Source organism: Sinohyriopsis cumingii, unplaced genomic scaffold (assembly GCF_028554795.1).
Source record: "Sinohyriopsis cumingii isolate HCF-2022 unplaced genomic scaffold, ASM2855479v2 utg001937l, whole genome shotgun sequence".
Taxonomy (NCBI): Eukaryota; Metazoa; Mollusca; class Bivalvia; order Unionida; family Unionidae; genus Sinohyriopsis; species Sinohyriopsis cumingii.
In genome coordinates this window covers 48,758-69,000 of record NW_028316085.1, presented here as the reverse complement: position 1 = coordinate 69,000, position 20,243 = coordinate 48,758, and the positions used below count along the sequence as shown (strand labels likewise).

Genomic DNA, 20,243 nt, shown 5'->3' with positions numbered 1-20,243 from the left:
GTTATTGCTTGTTATAATAGTTGTTAATGTATCTGTCGGGGTACGCGCTCTGCATTTCACACAATATAAATCCATAATATTTTATAACATGAATGTAATTGATTTCTCAGCAACAAGAAGACAAGAGCCGGTCAAGCATCATGCAGCGCTACCAAATTATGTTCGTATGATTATCATAGGACCATCTGGATCGGGTAAGACACAACTACTACTTAACCTGATCATGAGATGGCTTAGATGGCAAAGTTGTACTTGGTTGCTCCGTCTGTAGACGACTAGCGGTGCTATGAGGTACTTAAGGATTTTAACGAAAACGCAAAATCGTTAAATGAAAACGGCGATGTTGTTATTAAATTTATCACTGATATCAGTGAAGCGCCATAAGCAGAAGATCTTGATGGATTTGTTAACAATTTAATAGTGTACGATGATATGATGCTGGACAAGCAAACAAACCCTGCCAGGATATTTAGTAGAGGTAGACACATAAACACCGATCTGGTTTATGTAACCCAGCGGTACACACAAATACCTAAAGTGATCAGGGATAACTGTCATATTCTTGCTGTCTTTAACGGGGTTGATACACATACACTGAGAAATATTCGTAACACTTGGTGCAGCGGTGATATGGACATAAATAAGTTTAGCAATTTCTTCTCACAAGCACAGTCTACTCTGCATGGGTTTGTAACGATAAGTTTACATGACCCCAGGACAAGATATCAAGTTGGTCTTGATAAAAGTTTTGGATAAATTATTAGCAGCAACGAGGGCGTGGGTCTTGATAAAATTTTTGGATGATTAGCAGCAGGGAGGGCGCGACAACAAAGTTGGTTTATTTTTTGTAATCCAAATACTATCGATAAGTTTTCAAGCAGAAAACGTGTTGAACTAACTTAGGAGGACCCCTCAGAGAGGCCCCCTCTCTCCGAGAGTTTCTCTTGAAGGGTAGTTGATGTTATTTCTAGTTGAAAACCCCTCTTAAGGAAGGTTTATTTCGACATTGGAACCTTCTAAAGTTTGTAGGGTTCACCCTCCCTGCTAAAATAGCTATTCATCAAAGTTAAAGTTATACTTTACTATAAAGTATAGTTACTGTTTTATTATCATGCACCTTTTCATATTTTGGATGAAATATCAGTAACATTATTTCAGATCACACCAGGTTAAATACATGCTTTAGATTCCCGCATAATGAGGTGATCCTGTGTTTGACTCATATTGTACATTGACATTCGTAATACAGGTTTATTTTCTCTGCCGAGAAAGGGAGACGTAACTGTTTAATACAAATATGAAAAACCCAATTGAAGGCGCGTCCTTTATTTAGAGTTTTTTTTCTTTCATGCTACACCACCGAAAGTGTATTTCACAGTTCTAATCTAATGTTTATTGTGTTCTTTCAGCGCTCGTCGCCATTTGTAAGTACTAAAATGTGCATGCACTGCCTAATTTTATGTATATTTATATCGTATTCTTACCTTGGTCCATTATTGAGGCTGAGACCTACCTGACTGCTCTCGTGTTGTTTTATTATTGTAAGTTATAAATATATGTTTACTAAGATTGGAGTTAAAGACCCAGCCTTGGTTTCTAGCTTAGAAGTTTTGGAAACGAATGTATTCACAGTTAGAGGCAGTTTTCAATTAAAGTTCATTCGGGAAATGCTATTGTTACTCTAAATTCATATGGGGATGTATACAAGATTCCAAGGTAAAACAACATTCATAATGCCTGTAATTAAGTATAATTTTCTTCAGATTTAATATGGGATACATCTTTTATTTAAATTATTCATTTGAATTTTAAAGTGCACGTTGTCATTTAGGTCTGAAACACTAGTTCAGGATGATTGTTGGTACGTCAGCCCATCTAAGACTATTATAACATTATATTTTCACCTTCTTTTCTAGGGAAATACATCTAAATCATTGGTTGAAATGTACTAAACTTGTTGGATTTGCTATTTCGGTTACTTAGTTTAAGACAACAAAGACGTAAAACTCTTTTAAATATTCCCTGATTGTTTGCACAATACAAAGTGTACTATCTAGCATGTCTAAAATAATAACTATTTTTCGTTACTTGTCTACCCTGACGTATAGTATCGATAAATGACCTATATTAGTATTACCATTTGGACAAATAAGACATTTTTTCAAATATTCATCAATCGTGTTTTTATTCGCGTATAAAGGTGTGAAATGTTAATTTCAGTAATGAATTTTTCGAATTCAAGTCTAGAAAGAGGTAGAGAATCAAACACTTCTATATTGTCTCTATTGTTGTCAGTAAGGAATCAAGTAAACCCCACACACTATTATTATCACTAAATTTTACATTCCTCAGGGACCAGTCTTTACCAGCAAAACCCATTTATTTTCCATATTATGTTCTTTCATATTTGAACAGCTTTTCATTTTTCCATATCGATGATACCGTGAGACCTGAAGACACTCTATTCCACTCCATTCAGATTTAATTCAGTTACAACTTGTAAACCAATATTTACCAGTACTTTAAGCGCACTACATTGACTTCAGCCAATGAAAGACATTCATATTTGAAAACAATGCCAGAGATTATAACATTGTAAAGCCTCTTGGCAACATGTGATATTATGTTAATTCCGATCTTGGTCAAATTTTGTATTTTTATGATTTTTTTAAAATGTGGTACACATGGCTGAAACTGTCTGTTATGACTAGATAACTCTTACCCATGTCTAGTTCCAGCAGAGTTATCCATCTTAAATGCAATAGAGTACCTGGCTTTGTCCTTGTCAAAACGACAATCTAGCATTGTTCTCTATGACAGTGTGTGACATGCATGCTGAGGTAGGATATAAAGAATATTTATGTCACCAAACATTAGCATTGAGGTATATGGAAAACAATTGGTACCGTGATACCATATAGTCATTCCAAGAACATTGTAATGATATTAAAGGCTATTCTTTCTTGTATCTTGTCTTGAAATAGTTTTCTCAAAATAGTTACCTCTAAACGGCAGTTTTACTATGTTAGTATCGATTATTTCAAAACAATGAATTGCAATTTGCCTGTTTATCAAGGACGGTTTTTTGTTAGTGTCTCCTCAGTTTAATCGTATACATTTGTACCACAACTCAATGTCTAACTTGAATGACTTTAATTTTAAATCAATACGATACTGAGTGTCCAAATAACCGGATACTCCAATGTTGTCAAGATTATAATAAGACTCTAGTGTATTAAGTCAATGAAACAATCTAGACTAGTATTGTACTGTATCTTGTGATACATGGCAAGCATTTGCCAAGGGGGATTAATATTTAAACTGAACGAATAAAGTGTTTCAGGTAATGGACGGAAATAGCTTTAATATTATCGAAGTAATATAAAATATGGGGTCTTTGTCGCGATACGTTTTGCTGGGCAAATACTATGTAATATTCTGATTTATATCCATGATCCTCTCTTGGACCTCACTGGCTTGTAATCCATGTGCATGCTATTGCCGCTGGCAAGAGGTCTTCAGTCAATCCTTTTGTATCTTTATTGTGGTGAAATAGAAATAATTATTCAATAATGACAAAACTACATTAAACAGTCCAAGCAATGTTTCTGAACGTTTGATCTTACCCCACATCTAAAAAGAAGAAAGACTAGATGTTATACGAAATTGAAAGTAGTAAGTATGCCGGAACAATTTTGAAAATACTGAATTTCATTATATTGATCCTTATCCTCAGCTTGGAGCATTATTTTAATATAATATCATTTTCTTGAATGTCCAATCTCTGCATTTTGATGGGCATATCAATATAAAAATGTTGTCTAAACTGTTTAACAATGACTTGTTAGGTTTGCTTTTCAAGAATGTTGAACAAGAATGCTGTATTTGGTGATACAGCTGATTTAATAGAATTTATCATGATATTGCAAGCGATTACAATATCTAAATGCAATTACTTGGAGGTCAAATATTATATTGTGTTTGTTCCCAATAGCCGCTTGGGAGTATAGAGCCATTCCCGGGTCCTAGGCAGTACGTCACCAAACATACCCTACATCAATAATAATATAAACATATTTTTTTCTGTAGCTGGACGATAAATTTAAGTTTAAGGTTCGCATTAGTTTAAATATGTTGTGTAAAGATAATTCGTCCGTCTTTTGTTTAGTAACATTCCAACTTGTTGCAGTACTAACATAGGGTAAAATTCTTCGGATCTCCATCCGAATTTTGTATTCAAAATCAAATCAGAACGCTAGATAATAGCAATAAAGACAGAAGGCTACATGGTCGCTTGTTTGTTTTGATGTTCTGCACGAAGACCGCCATCTTGGATTTATTGCCCTGACCTCAGTGGCCATGGGATAGTTCACTGTTTCAACAGTTTGCCAATACACTTAATAATTTTCAGAATGACGACTGATTTGAGGAATTTTGCAAAAACATTGTAACATCCTTTTGGTTAACTGTCCAGGTTTATCTAACGCTTTTAAAACGCAATATCCAACGCTGAATTATGCATTAACAAAATACACGTCCTACTTTCTGCGCATGCATTATCTCTCTGGTTTTGAAAGAATTTCTCAAATACTGATATTAACGTATAGTGAATGTCTGTTCAATATATATGACCAGTCTCCCGAGCACAATGTACCATTAGGAGACGAAAAACGCATACAAAGTATGGCCCTCACCTAAGCACTGCTTAAAACGATTTATATAGATTGTTTCTCAAAAGCTAACACATAACTTGTCACGCTCTCGAACGAGTCTTTCCTGATAGGCCAGTACGTCCATTATTATACAGTTACATTACCTTAGTTGTTTCTAAAGCCTGTTGTAACGGGTTTGGGATAGAGAATTATTTTCAGTAAGCAATAACTTGTTCTTTTTATAGAACTTTTTTAGGAGTTTATGACTGAAAAATAGTTATGTTCCTATAAGTATTCATGTCTAATAAGCTCTTCCTCCCATCCTGAAAGATCGTAATTACCATCGATTATTTAATGAAGTTTGGGTATTTATTTGTCTCATATATTTTTGTGAATAAAATTCCAAATAACGATATAGTGCTTGGAAAGTCCGCAGACAGTGAATCATCATCAGCAATACCGTCGTGACCACTGCTTTTTCTTTATTGTTAGACCTAGTTTCACAGCTGATGTCTTATTTAATATGAATTGGATGAACGAATTTATCAAAGTTGGAATACTGTTTCTTTTGCTTTGTTGCCTAGCGCGTGCTATGTCAATCCGGTAATAGTTCCCATGATACATATAAGTATTGTCATGGAGTAACAATCTAAAAAAATGATTTGCTCATACCTCGAATTGAGTCGACGTTGCGTACAACTACTCAGTCTGCTTCGGTCCTGGACAAGACCACGTCGATAGACTATGGATTACTGTCGACACATTAGATGTCATCCAGCATTTTTAGGACGATAAATGCATCATAGCGATCTAGTCTTAGAAACTCATGTCAATAACGAAACATAAAATCTAGAAGATACCTTAATATACATCATAAGCGTGTAAATTACCTTAGAACGAAATGAAAGCAATAGGAAATACAATGTGACAGTATATAATATCAACATGTCTTACTGGAAGACCAGTCTATTCCTTTAGTAATTAACATGAAATGAGCAAATGAAAGTGGCTAGTATGGAGCAGTTAGCCACGTGAAGACTAACAAGTTTCCTTAACCTAATTATAATCACGGTGGATTAGCTAGAATGAATGGGTCTGGTCATCGTTGAAGGAAAACGATGAAAGTATCTCGATTTGTGTATGAATGTCATGATGGTAAAATACGACAGGATTTAGCGATCCATCATATCAACATAACTTGATTTCAATAACTTAGACAATCTCAAATCGGTCGCCGTATCTGAAAATAATCGACGCGGATGAGTGAGACGATGCAAAAATAGAAGCAGAAAAGTGATTTTCATCATTTATTCGCGGATGAAGAACACGAATACCCATATTTGAGAGTACACTTCATACCAGTTGGAGATCCATTCTACTATGCTGTAGACAAGAACAGAGAACTGTGCAATCCAGAGCCAATGGAATCATATAGAGATTCAGATTTGTTATTGAACCGAATGAGATCGGCGGGTAAATAAAATCTCGTAAGACCCTCATGGTCCCATCAAGATCGATATTATATAGCAATACCTGATAACGCAATCGAATATATTAGTGGACTCACAAATTATCAAGGAATCGCTACGTAGATAATCGTCAATAAATAAATCAAATGGTGATGAAATTATGCATCATCTGTACATAATTATTTTGTTTTCTCCCTGTCAATCTCAGCCATGAATGTTGAAAAGTCAGCAACATCCGAAATGAAAGAGATTGATTTCTGATTTTTTTCAAGTCTTGAATAAATGAGACTGATAGATCACAAAATATGCACATTTTCTGCGAGTGCCTCGCTCGATGAGTATGTGAGCGATCACATTGACACAAAGGACACCCTCAGAAACCAAATGATGTAAATAGATTCCAGAGACATATATTATAATAGGATTGAACAGCTGTTTACCTCATATTATGTATTCTAATGTCACATGACATAAGATACCATAGTATCTACAAGATTTGGGTCATTTTAATAAAATATCTATAAAATTATAAAAAAGTTTACTTACAAAACAATGATCTACGGTCGTAATCAAAGCTTGGTCCGGAATTCAAATTCATATATTTACTTTTAAACAATTGAGAATAGTCAATTTGGTAATACCTCTCTCTCTTCAATCGTGGACATAGGTCAAATACACAATATAAATTAAATTGCTTCCTCCCAATCTTGTGTGCGTATATAAATATATAATGCTCTCTTTGTTTCTGGAACTAAAACTAGATTTGAATGGAATATCCATTCATTGCCATTGAAATTGGAAAACTTACTCTGACATGTAATTCGGACATAACGCTGAAACGTCAATCCCCTCAATATTTTAAAGAATGATATGAAAATTAAGAGTGTGTTTACATAAGTAATATTTTAATTTAATGATTAGAAATATTTTTATGGTAAGACGAATCGATATAATTTGATCGAAAACTGTTTTGTTGGTTCGATGACTGGTCTGATTAATATGGTACTTTTAATACTTTTGGTTATGATTCCATACCGGAGATGGAATAGGAGCAAAATGAATGTATCTCTCCGCCTAGATTTTCATGTATCGCGACGCCCTAATTACTAGTCATAAACTATACTACCTGAGCTGTAAAGGATATACTAACGTATTTATTGTGGTTCGTTTCACCTCAGGCTTGAACTATGAAACGTATATCATTGAAACCTTTATTGTAAAACTATGAGTAGCTGTTTATGTACAAGTGACCAATACAACTGGATGTTTAAATGATTTGAACAGTTTCTCAGTTTCGTTATATCACCGTATTTTCGTAACTCTTTTAGTCGGATGCGGCTGCACATTTTTACAACTTAGAGAACACGTTGGATACAAAGGGTGCACATTATGCAGAGAAATAAAGAAATAACATTATAATAAAATATTGTGGAAAAAGCATAAAGTTAGTAATAGAGGAGGAAAAATGGAGAATTTGAGACAAATGAGCGTTGGAGTTCACCGGTGTAATGTGTAAGCAATATGTGTTACTCTTACTCAGATATAGTGAGCTAGAAGGGATTCAAATGATTTAAATAACGAAAAAGTGTAGAATTTCTGAAGAGTCCTTTAAGACTCGTGCTTGCTTTTGTATAAGTATAAATCATATATGTACGCGAATTGTTTTCACAGACGAAGCCAATAATAGATTATATATAGTTAATTGTAGCGACAGCAGATTAAAAATCTAAAATAGTTTCATAATTTGCTGCACGAATGTTAGTTTCATTGTATGTATGTATGTATGTATGTATGTATGTATGTATGTATGTATGCATGTATGTATGGATGGATGGATGGATGGATGGATGGATGGATGGAAGGATGAATGTTTATATGTATGTGTGTTTCAGCTGCATATGACCATACTGCTGGTATAAAGTGATGATTGTTCGTTAGGGTATGCAATAATATTACTTACATGTATGTACGTTATGTATGGATGGATGGATGGATGGACGCATGCCTACATACATGCATGTATGTATTAGGCATTTTCAACGTTTTTACAAGATGCATATAGAAGATTATCTCATATATATATTTAATGTCAAAGGCACACTGTAGAATTCTATATTCAATCCCAATTCGGGCATAGATGATATTCAGATTTCTATTCTCATCTTAATAACTGGATAGCACGTGTGTTCTTTGATCATCCGATTTACTTTCAATGGATGCATACATTTCTCCATCCCATGTTGTTTTGTATATATTAGTCCACGTGCAAGAGCGTAGTTTTATTTTTCAACAAAAATGTATTTGCCTGAAGTTAGTATTGTTTCTATGCTTACATATTCTAGACTCACCAGCCAAGGAGAACAATATTTCAGAAAGATACGAGGGAATGCGTCATAACCACTTTTATGAGCGTTATACATCCTGGTAAATGTACGTCGATCCTCGTTTTGTAGGCGACTAGGCTTCCTGATAAATACTGTGAGCAGAAACACTTAATGTTAGACAGTCAAATTTCTCCCTGTTTCAAGTTGCTTTATGTTTCTGATTTGTTTAGCATGCTTGTTTAATGACATGTATGTTTTGAAGAAATGGTCGTTTAGAATGCTACAATCAATTGCTTTAACATGTATGTTATTGTTTCGGTAGTGTTATTATGGGGCGTTTGTCTCGCTCCCTCTTTGGGTCTTGACTGTTCACAACAGCCGGTATCCTTCATGACAAGGTAAGGAAATAAAATACAGAAATGCGCAACCCCAGGATGGTTAATCCATTAAAATAGTGAAAATGTATACAAATTAGGTTTTATACAGCTATTACGCAACCATGAGTGTTTGATAGATGGAAGGTTGCCCAGGCTATTTGCTGAGATTACAGATGAGGCCAATCTTGTTTGAATTATATTGTTTGTAAATCCCAAAACAACATTTTTCTTCTTTGTGCTCGGAGTTGTCGGACATTTCCCATCTCTGTCAAAACTGTCGCTAATTCAGCCGTGCTAGTTATTTTATCCTCGATTGCCACCGAATACACTTTATTGATCGTGTTCAAACTATTTGTGTTACTGCTAGCAGCTATCAAAAGAAACGTATTCCTGAATGCAATAGTATTGATGGCAGCACCAGAGACAACGGTTACTATCGTTATAGCCCCGCAAATAAATCCAGTTTGTGCACTTAAGATGTTTGTCGTTCTTATGATTCCAGCCACAACAAGATCAACAGTTGCTGCTGATGCAAGATCACAATATCATCTAAGACCATGCACGAGTGTATATTATTTTAATATCAGCACGGATCTGTTTGTGATTTCATTTCAGAACTGTTTTTCCGCCTCGCTTCTTTTTTTTAAGTCGAGAACATTTAATGACCATCATAGTTATATTGATAATACAATCACGTAGTACAGTTGCAGGACTGGCAGACGCTGTCCAAACTCATTGTTTCCAGGTGCAATAAACTCAAGCAGTTCTAGCCAAGTACCCGTTTACACTGATACAACTGTCGCACAATCACAGTAAACCTCTGCCTGAGGGATATTTAAATTTCAAGCGATTGTGTGTTCTGGGTATTTTGCACCCGTTTTATCTAATAGCACACCGCATACGCCGGTACCTTTTCCATCTAACGATCGCTTTTGCCTAATAATTATTACACGAACAAGTGCACAATTTTTAAATAACAGTCGAGATCATTCTCTTTTTAACTAATTCAAAGTTGTTGAAAAGTATTCCTTGGTAAATAGCCCAAATTTCACGATTGTCAATGCCACAAAATATTATCAACATGTTAAAGTTATCGCGAATCCCCGTCTGCGCATGTTTTTATCATTCAATCACGCTAATAACATGAGTGTGTTTGAGACTGATTCATGAAAAAAATACTTGTGCAGAACTGACTTGATTTTCAAGCTTCACATCGTCGTAAAATATACGAATGTTTTCGCTTGCATTCAGATCATCAATGATTTATGTTTCACTGATGCTGGAAATAAATCGATTGTGGTGGTGTTGCCATGTCTGCTTAGCAGTATTTTCAGAAAATAGTTTAGAACCATATAACCTTTGGCCATGTATAAATGATTCCGCTGCACCCTAGCAAAATCATATTCAGCAACAGTTAAGAGTTTTTCTGATCCAGCGGGACCAATGATCGATGCACGAACTGAGTTTGGAAATAGGTCTCCGTCTCAGTGTTTGGACGGTTTAAGAGATGGAAGTGCGGAGAAGTCAATGACCAAAAAATCTATGAAATGCAGATTTTCCTTTCTGTGTGGCATTTTAACGAGACAGTATATAATATGATCAAGCATTTTTATTCTGCATGACTTCGCATGAAACTTCGTGTCGCAAATCTAACTTGAGATCAACACACACTGGACGTGCAATGATTATTAAATATTGTGTTCGATATAGAGCTAAGAAGCGCCACACACTAAACCAAAAGAGGAAGTTATATAGCAGTTGCATTAGGAAAGTTATCGGTAACACCATAAAGTAAATACCCTGGAGAAAAGCTCCTTCCTTGATATAGTTACTAAGCGCCATGTAAACAGCTGAATATGCAACACGATTATAACAAAGAAAGCCTGTGGAATTACCAGGAATCGTATTCATGCTGCTTGTTGCCTACTGACCTTGCTTATAAAGCATCGAGTGATATCCGTGCACGTCAGCGCGATGATGTAGATCTCCTCCATGACTTGAATACCATTGTGGGACCAGGTGCTGGAGAAGGAATTGTAAGATGGGTCGTCAAAAGATGTGCCATAGTTAAGACTGCACTCGTAAGTTCCTCTCATTAAAAGCAAAATAACTGTTACACAAACAAAGCAAAGGATTCAAAAGCGTGACATTATCGAACATATTTTAAATTCCGCGAGAGTAATGAATTTGTGAAACCGCCGATGAAAAGTTAGCCAGCACAGTTAAATTCACTCATGATTGCTTTAACATGGTTGGCTAAACAAGCGCTTTGGAAAATGTATCTACCAGTACCAAGGAAAATGTCACGTGGGTGGCTTGATTTGCAGACACATAATTGGTTTAGTTAGGTTTGATTTATTGTTTCTTCCACACGATTCCGATTTAGTATGCATAAACGAGTGTTGGTGTTGCCTGAAAACCGAACTGCTGACATGAAAAGATTCTGCAAGTGTTGCTGATCCACTCGGTCGTATTGATGTATTTTCGCCGCTCGTATGGCTACAATTGTTGCAAGTGAATTCAGGTAAAGACTGTATCTGGTGTTTTACTGCTTTGCTAACTATCCATCTTTTACGAGCTTGTGTTCTGCGTATCAACATTCATCGCGACCATCCTATTGCGGAATGATTTAATTGAACACTCGCGGAATGGTTTATAGGTCATCTACAAGCGAAGTAATCAGTAATGAGGCAAGATATATCTAACGAATAGGTAATCCGTCTTCCACTAGTCATATCAGAATTCAACAATTAGGTAACACTCACGATTGGATTAAAACCAGTTAATGCGATTGGACACATGCGAGGATCTATCTCGAATCAGAGAATGATTTTACAGCCGGCTCCGTTACGACCAATTGAAGATACATTTTTGCGGTATCTGTATGCACCTGTAGTACTATCGCATCGTGTATCTTCCTCAGTATGGTCCGTCGATGCGTTTGCTATCTCTGAACAGATTTTTGCTCCAAAACAACCAAGACATTATTGTTTGGGATCATCGTCGCATGGTTGAACCAGACCTTCCAGCCGAGCATTTGATTTCCAGGAAACGGAAGACGTTCCAGAAAAAGTGGAATTTGATGTACCAGTAGACCTATCATTTGCAATAGCATGATGACCAAACGCGTAATTGGTGATTCCATCGGGAGTATCCGTCGCTTGATATCAAGCGGGAAAATCTCCCTTCAGTGCATGTGATATATCTGAAATCGTATCCTATTTGCCGTGTGATTAAATTCACATCGGTCTCGAAGACATTCCACGTACATGTCGTGTTTAAAATCCTTCTACACAATAGCTCCTGTGAGTCCTTTGCGCTTTTAATGTTTTTGAGTCAGAGTACAATCGATTCAATTTTAGGCCCCTGTCTCACATATTTTTCAATTCGTTTATGTGATCATAATTTTTTGTTCGTGATACTTAAGAACGGATGATATTTCGGATAATACTCTGCATCAGATGCATTGAGAAAACACAGCTGTATCATATCTGCGTACAACTCTGGTGGTGATGTGCGTAATCAGCGAGTCGGTGTCACTGTGCAAATTTTGAACCGATCCTGATCAGACGGTTTGATTTTGTCATAGTAAAACTAGTACATGCGAAGCTTCGACACTTCCAGCACAGACGAACCAGCATATATTGTTTTTTCAGCTTGAATTTTTTCTATTTACAGTTTTGGCTGAGTATGGCAACACATCCACCATCATAAATCTTTTTTGTTTCAATGGTTGGGTCAGCGATAAGATTCGTTTGAGCGAATTCTCCATGGAGTTCCGGACACGGAATTGTTCATGAGCTTGAAAATGTACTACTCAGACTCGCTTGTTCTCAGCTACTTATTAATCTTAATATACAACGCCACCCAAGCGTTCTGGCGAAATTCAAGCTAGCGATGGACCTTGCTTACATGCATACTCAATTGCAGATGCAGCTGCAGGACTCGTACATGCAATACATATTTGAGTTTGGTTCTAGGACTTGGTAATATATTGGTGTATTCAATTTATTTATGTCTGGATTAATCGGTGATCAAGCAATGATATGGATACAGCCATGTACCAGACACTGAAAACACTTCTGCTGCCTGGAGATACTCGTGTGAGTCATGTAAATGTTCATGTTAATCCAGATCAACTCCGAAGAAATGTATGTGATCACTGGTGATGTTGTAATCGCACACGCTTTCGAGAAAGAAGCGAAGCTTCCTTGGGATCAAGCTATGAAACCCACCTGCCGGTAACGGTTACATCATTGCTTAGTTATAGAGGTTATTCAGTTCGAGACACCTGATGGAACTGCTCAGGAAAGAGGGTTCATACCCGTCAACATTTGATTTCTTGCAGCGAACATATATGTACATCACCATAGACATGCGGCAACGAAGAGTGCGCTCAATAAACAGATGATGTTCAACGTCACTGAGCACTTCCAACGCGATGCTTGCTTTCGAAAACAACGCATCCCAAGCCATTCGAGTCGATCGAAAGTAATATGCGAGAAGAAACGAGTACATGTGCATGACAGAGCCAGGAAAGGTTATTAAAACAAATCAGTGAGCAACAATAAATCAGATTGCAAATATAGATTGTGATAGGCGTTTGCATTCGAATGAGTACCAAACTCTACATGCGCGTAATCTTTATCTAAAATACCGGCAAGTGAAAGCGCTGAATAAAATGATTCGATCGGTGGAAACTGAGCTTCAACAACTTTGTTCTGTCACTCATGTACTAGTATTTATACACACCTTTTCTCGTTAATAAGTCAGTATTGGTACGACAGTATCAAAGATCGATTGTAAATTATCCGGCACTAGCAAGCTTGCCTTGTCGAATGACGAATTCAGAAACTGTAATGAATCGATTAACTGCACTAGGCATAGCTTAAACGGCATGTATGTTTCCATGTTGTAGTGGTTTACGCTTCTTTTTGAGTTTGATGCCTTGGTTATAGCTTGCATTATAAAGTGACTATCACAACCATTCAAGTTATGACACACTAATTGAATTTGGGTCAATTCTCAATTTTACATTACATGTTGTGTGTTCGGATCATTATTATGCACAAGTGATCACGGACATTGGCGTCAATGGTAGTAAAAGCTTCTCCAACACTGAATAGCTGTGGCAAACTAACGAATGCTATCACCTGTCAAAATCATGTCAGCTTGGGAATGGAACCGTTGCTGAATCGCTTTTGGTGTAACCTCGATCGATTTAAGAAAAACTCTAACCGAGACTTTTCTGCGATACAGTACTGTTACCTCAGCTTTGCCCGTCACACCGAAGCATTGCTCGTGGTCAGTGACGTGTGTTGTTTCATAAGCGTTAGCTGTGGAGCTAGGCACTTTTGCGTCTTTCGAAGCTGATACTTCCACTCGAACGTTGAAATATCCACCGTCCATGTAGATGATATAAGGAAGATTATTAGTTCATTCTATCGCAGTTAATTTGAATATGTTTTTGCCTGGTTATGGCATTATTGTTCTAAGCGATTTTCCAATACTCCCACCACAGTACAAGTCATGGTCGGTGAGAAGTTGTTGGGTCCATGCTCTGTCGGTTAATTAATCGAGCTAGCTACCTTATCAATACGTAGTGCAGTCAGCAAGAGCAAATAAAGATGAGATAGTCCATGTTGCCCAACTGAGAATAGTGCAATCAGATAAAAACCGTTAACGGAAGTAAACACATTAACCGCAATACCAGGGTTACGTGGTTCAAAATTTCTCCGTGTGGCATATAAATATACTTATAAACATATAGACATATAAATCTCAAAGCCTGCAAATTATATTTTATTTTATTTCATCTTCCTCGCACTTGTATCTTTTATTAACCAATGATTACATTTTTGCATTATTTTTACTTTCTGTTAGTATACTTGACCCAGGAAAATATATCTGTCAGAGTGACCCAACTTACTACTGTAAGCCACTTCTACGGGTGGTATAAACTAACCTCTTTGTCGTAGACCAGAAGAGACTATGGGTTGGTATGTTATCCATTGTCCATCCATCTGTCAGCACAATTTTTCATCCTCGTACACTTCGCAGAGGATTGCCATGAAACGTTACACACACACACACACACACACGCACACACACACACACACACACACACACACACACACGACTCGTGTTTAGTTGGTCCGAGAAGAAAATGGTGCTGCACGGACATATAATATGGCCACCACAGCAGCCGTCTTGAAAATCATGTTATCGCTATTCCTTCTGAGTACTAGATGGTCACATCAGTAGGTTTTATTCACAATATCAAATGTGGCCATATTACAAATCTTGCTATTGCCACTCCTCATTCATGCAGTAGATGACTATTCTTGCAGAGTTACTCACTACAGCTTATACAGGGAGGTACGCGTAAACTCATAAATAAATTTACATTCATTCGGAGGTACCATTTCTCTGAATGATACAAAGAAAGTTTTTATGCCTTGTGCAAAAGAATATATATATTTTTACAATTCAATAGTAGACAGCGAGTAAAATGTATCCTTTGGCAATAATGATACAAAGAAAATTTATATGGCTTGATATTCGATATTCCCATTACTGGATATATAGCATGGATAAAAATAAATATATGAGGGATAACGGAGAGGTTACTCGAAAATTAAACCTTTTTATCAATGTTTAGTTCATCCCACACCAACACCTTAAGGATCAAGAGACCATGTATTTTATCCTAAAGAAGATGATCGTATTAAGCATCATAACAATTGTAATGGAAGATAGTTAAACGGCACCAGCCATAGCAAACAAAGTATACAGTATAGAACAATTTACAGCTACTCGGAATATTTTACATTTCAGAGACATAGTGTGAGATTGTAAAGAAAATGCGGGAAGTTTATTTATCGAATATGACTTGTTTGTTTTCACGGGGAAGAAAGGAAAATAGCATCCTTATGAACCAAAAGATCTGAAAGATTGCATCTACTTTCACAAAATCGGCATAAAGTATGCATTGGATAATGCTATGATCTCTAAACACCTACATGCATTAAAACAAAATATATTGAAACTACCTAAGAGAAGTTTATTTTACCATTCCTATTATCACGCTTATTGTGTTCTTTCAGCGCTCGAAGTATCCCAAGGTAAGTACTGTTTTGAACACGTTATGCATTATATAATATGTATTACTCGACGTTAATCGTTACTGAACGACTGATTGCAAAGTCTTCATTTATCATGTAATTTCTTTAGTTTTTGAGGATAAGATATCAATGACACTATTTCTAATTAGGTAAGTCTTCTAGAACTGTAAATTTTTGTAACGTGTCTTTCCACTTCTGCATACCTGGCTTAGATTCGTCCACTTTTGTAATGGAGAACTGAAAATGTGACTGATGAAGGTCTAGAGCCCTCGATGCTTCGAATTTTAAGTCGTATATTGGTATTGCTTCCATTGTTTCTGTTAGGAAAATGCGTCTCGAATTCGATTAAAGCGACGGGAATGTGATCAATCGTTCAATCTAAGAAAATGCTGAGGGATTTCCAACCAGGCATTTGGTCATCCATAGCAATACTCCGCTTTACTAAGACGCCAATACACACTGCGTCGCGCGCGTAATACCATAACATCGAGACCATCGTCCGTACCACGAGCCTCACTACTATCGTATCTTGGATTAGACTAAAGCTGATTGACGGAATAAGGTACTGAAACATCTGCATGCCATATTTGTTTATTTGCTAGTCTCCGGACAAAGCCTTTTCGTGCAGGACTAGCTTTCGAGATGTGTCCACTCCATAAATCCTTAAACTTGTTATTCTTACAATTAGCTCCCTTTCCGGACTGAAAACGCCCTTTTGTAAGCACATGGTTTATTTTGTCCTAACTGTCTCTAGTCTTTAAATTCATTAACTTAGGTATTGTGTTTTAGACCTCATTTTTGGTACACACCATAGCGTTAAGGAACTAGGCTGCTTTCATATCTATGTCAGAGATATTTGTGATGAATATTTCCATCATTCTACCCTACTACAAGTATTCCATCGCTCTGGATATTTACTCGTTCTGCTGATTATTGTTTGAATGTTTTCCCTCTCTCGATTGCGCTACATTTAAACGTTTGCTAGAGCCATAACGTTGGTTAGCTCGAATAGTTTACGTTGTTTTACTAAGAATCTACGGAACAATTGAATATTCAGCTATTAAAGCAAGATCACATGGTAACCATTATGCACATTCTCAAGTTACGGTCGTTTGTCTTGCGCCTCTTGTTAAGGTGAGAAGTTCCATAATTGAATTATACTCCTACAATATTTTTACTAGCCAGGGGAACGAAAATTATCTTGATGTGAAATGGGTATGTGGCTACGTGCTTTTTCTGAGTATCGATAATAAAAAAGGAAATATATTAAGATTACACTTTTACATAATTTGATGGATATTCAGAGATATTATGTTCATTATATTTTTCATTAGATGTTTTAGCGGGTATATACATATCTTTGAAACAGCTTTCAAATCATTGATGGTTTAATTTTCTCTTGGGCAGTTGGACCAGATATGAATTAAATTAGGCTTTCATGATAAGATAGAAAATTATATCTCTGTCTGAATCATGCTTAGTTATCTCATATAGCTTTCAAAAAGCTGACGAAATTGAGTGCGTTGTTTCTAAATGCTGTGACAAATGAAAATAATACATTTACAAAGAAAGAAGAGTAAAGACATTAAGGACATAAAATGACGTGTAATATGTAAACTAATTTGGAGCAAATTGGAATTGATAGTATACGTCAAATTGCGTTGTTAGAAATGCAAATGTACTACTACCGAACGTTTATGATTAAGATTCCTGTCGAATGTCGGTAAGCACTCAGAATCTTATAAACATTCATTTATTTATCAAACGTTTATACATTCTACCTCGATTCTCATCGTTACTTGATAGTATCCTGTGAAAACATTGCATTTGGGAAAACTATGTATTTTCAATATCATTCGTTGGTGCCTTGTCATAGATGTGAATAAATATATTCTTAATCATATGGCATCATTATTATTATAGACTAAATACTACTGATGAAAGTGAGGTAGTACATAAAATCACGGTTAACTGCAATTCTAGTGTGATATTGTATTGATATATTAGTATTCACCCTATCAATTGCTTCCAGGCAAACGCGCCTGTCTTTTCCTTTCTGGTGACTATCATCGTAAGTTCAGTAATTTATAATGTGAACTTCGTACCTTTAATCATATTGTCAGTTGATTGTTCTTTAATGCAAGTCGCACTGACGTAAACGAAAAATTCGTTAAGTGATATGTTGTCTGTTTCGGTGGTATATGGCGGTTCTATGCGATATCATTTGTTGTTCTGCAGCTAAATGTTGGCATTATATCCATGAATGTCTCGAGTTCATAATGTTTTCAATGTAAATCATTGTGTATCACCATTTATAAGGATAAATTATTCATATTTTGTTATACATTATCTACATGGATAAACCTCGGACTCACGAACCAAGGGTCGCTGGTTTGATACGTTCTCAAGGTAACCCAAGTCTGCAGCATTAGTGTTTCCTTCAGAATTACATCCAGCTCTCATTTCCCCGGCTTAATATGATCAATTATGGGTAAAAAAGTGGACTTAGGAAAATAACCAATCAACCCATCCTTTTTTGAACAGCATAGTCACTTACTTTATATCTTTTATTTTCGGTAAGAAAATAGCTATTTCAATGGAAATTGTATATACTGTGCTTAAAATTGGAAAGCAAGCCTAAGTTGAGACTCCAGTGTGTTGCCCTTCCCTAGAATATGAACCCTGGTGCTACATGGCATTTTTTAAATTTGTATGCATAAAATCATCCAAGAAGAGCTGCTTTATTTCTTGAGACACTGAACCGTGTTTTATCTGTATCAAATGCTTTGTAAAACACAGACGACAACGTCGACAGAAAGAGGACCGCATTTAGCAGAAAATTCTTTATATTCCGAGAAAGCTACTGCGATTAAATTTCAAGTCAGTTATTGAATTAAAAACATTAACTCGATTGGCGAAACAAAATCCAGACTACTGTTCACCAAATACGGATTTCACCGTGTAACAGTTCTTAGCCACAAAGCGAGAACGATCGTTAACAACACCACGCAGGGGCAGGATTTAAGATGTTCTAAGGAAATCTAAAAGAATATTGATATTATAAGTGAGACCGACCCTCATGGCTATAATCGTGCACAAAACAATCGAGGAGGACATCAATTCCAAGGTAACCGTTAATTCGCAAAATATAAATGCAAGTGTAACTTAGTATATGTTAACTTGTTTACTTGCTACAGCGACAATGACAGTTGCAGGCATGCTAGTCGCAATTGCTTTTCCGGTCATGTACGTATTAACCTTTTTGGCTGTCGGCTCTGGTAAAATAACTGAAATACATGCTGCATTCCCGAATAATGTATTGTAATAAGTTTGGAGTATGCGCAGATGGTTATAGCGCCCCGTGTTAAGGAATTCTTAGATTTTTGTGATTAGTTGTCTGAATATTTGAATTCAGTGCAATATATGTTCCTTTACCTGAAATTATTAGCCAATTACTTGGAGCAAACGTCACGGAGTAAAGTGTTAGCGAGTTTCCATGACGCCAAAGTTCACTAGTAGTGAATTCAGGTTCAAACCGAACGAGTGTCCATGTAATAACAAAGTCCATACTAAAACTAGTGGTGTACATTGGTGGCGTGACTGCAATGGCAGTATTTACGGTAGGAAACCGGTATATTACACAATGAAATGAAAAAGAATGGTCTCGGCAGATACCGTTTATGTCGCCATGGTGGCAAATGTAGTGCAGTTATACAGTGGGAAAGTACATTGAAACCATAGTTTGACTGGCCTCAGGTGGCATAGTTGAAATAGTTCTTTGTGTTAAGGGACAGTTGCATAGTTTCTACGGCGAGAACTGCAGGCGGAACGGAAACCTAACGAAAAGAGGCCGTGCGGGCGGTTGGTGGATATTTGGCAGGTTGTGGGATATGTGATTTTGCATTGATTAGAGTACAATTTAGATATAGAATGGACACGTCGGGCTTTCTAAGTTGTATGGAAGTCTTTGGAAAGCTGGGGTAAACTTATGACTTCTAGAGAGAATATCGCGCCAGGTTCTTGACAAGTAAAGACCCCTGGCTTGTAACAGTATATTATGAAAACATCTAGCAGCGTCAGAAATTAGTCTCAGCACGATTAGTAAAGTCGGTGGCTATTTAAAATAACATTTTTAACACAACGGAGTCTGAGATTCTGTTAGTCGAATTATAAAGTGTCCGACTGTTATGTGGGCAAATAGGAATAGTTAATAGATACTTCGATACATTTAGTAAATATTAGCAACGAGAGAGGTATTTGTTTTCCCTATTAAGTTGGATTCGCTTGAAGCGATTTT

The 20,243-nt window shown here is 36.4% G+C and overlaps 1 protein-coding gene across 7 annotated transcripts in view; it reads left to right on the top strand.

Annotated features, from left to right (window-relative positions):
* The window catches only part of LOC149771356 (E3 ubiquitin-protein ligase TRIM33-like), a 137,050-nt gene that overhangs the window by 73,439 nt on the left and 43,368 nt on the right, over nt 1-20,243 (top strand). For all 7 annotated transcript variants that reach the window (XM_089948557.1, XM_089948556.1, XM_089948555.1 and 4 more), the window contains 2 exons: nt 1,410-1,424; nt 15,929-15,946. In XM_089948557.1, the coding sequence (XP_089804683.1) occupies nt 1,410-1,424; nt 15,929-15,946 (33 nt within the window). The remainder of the gene's footprint in view (nt 1-1,409; nt 1,425-15,928; nt 15,947-20,243) is intronic.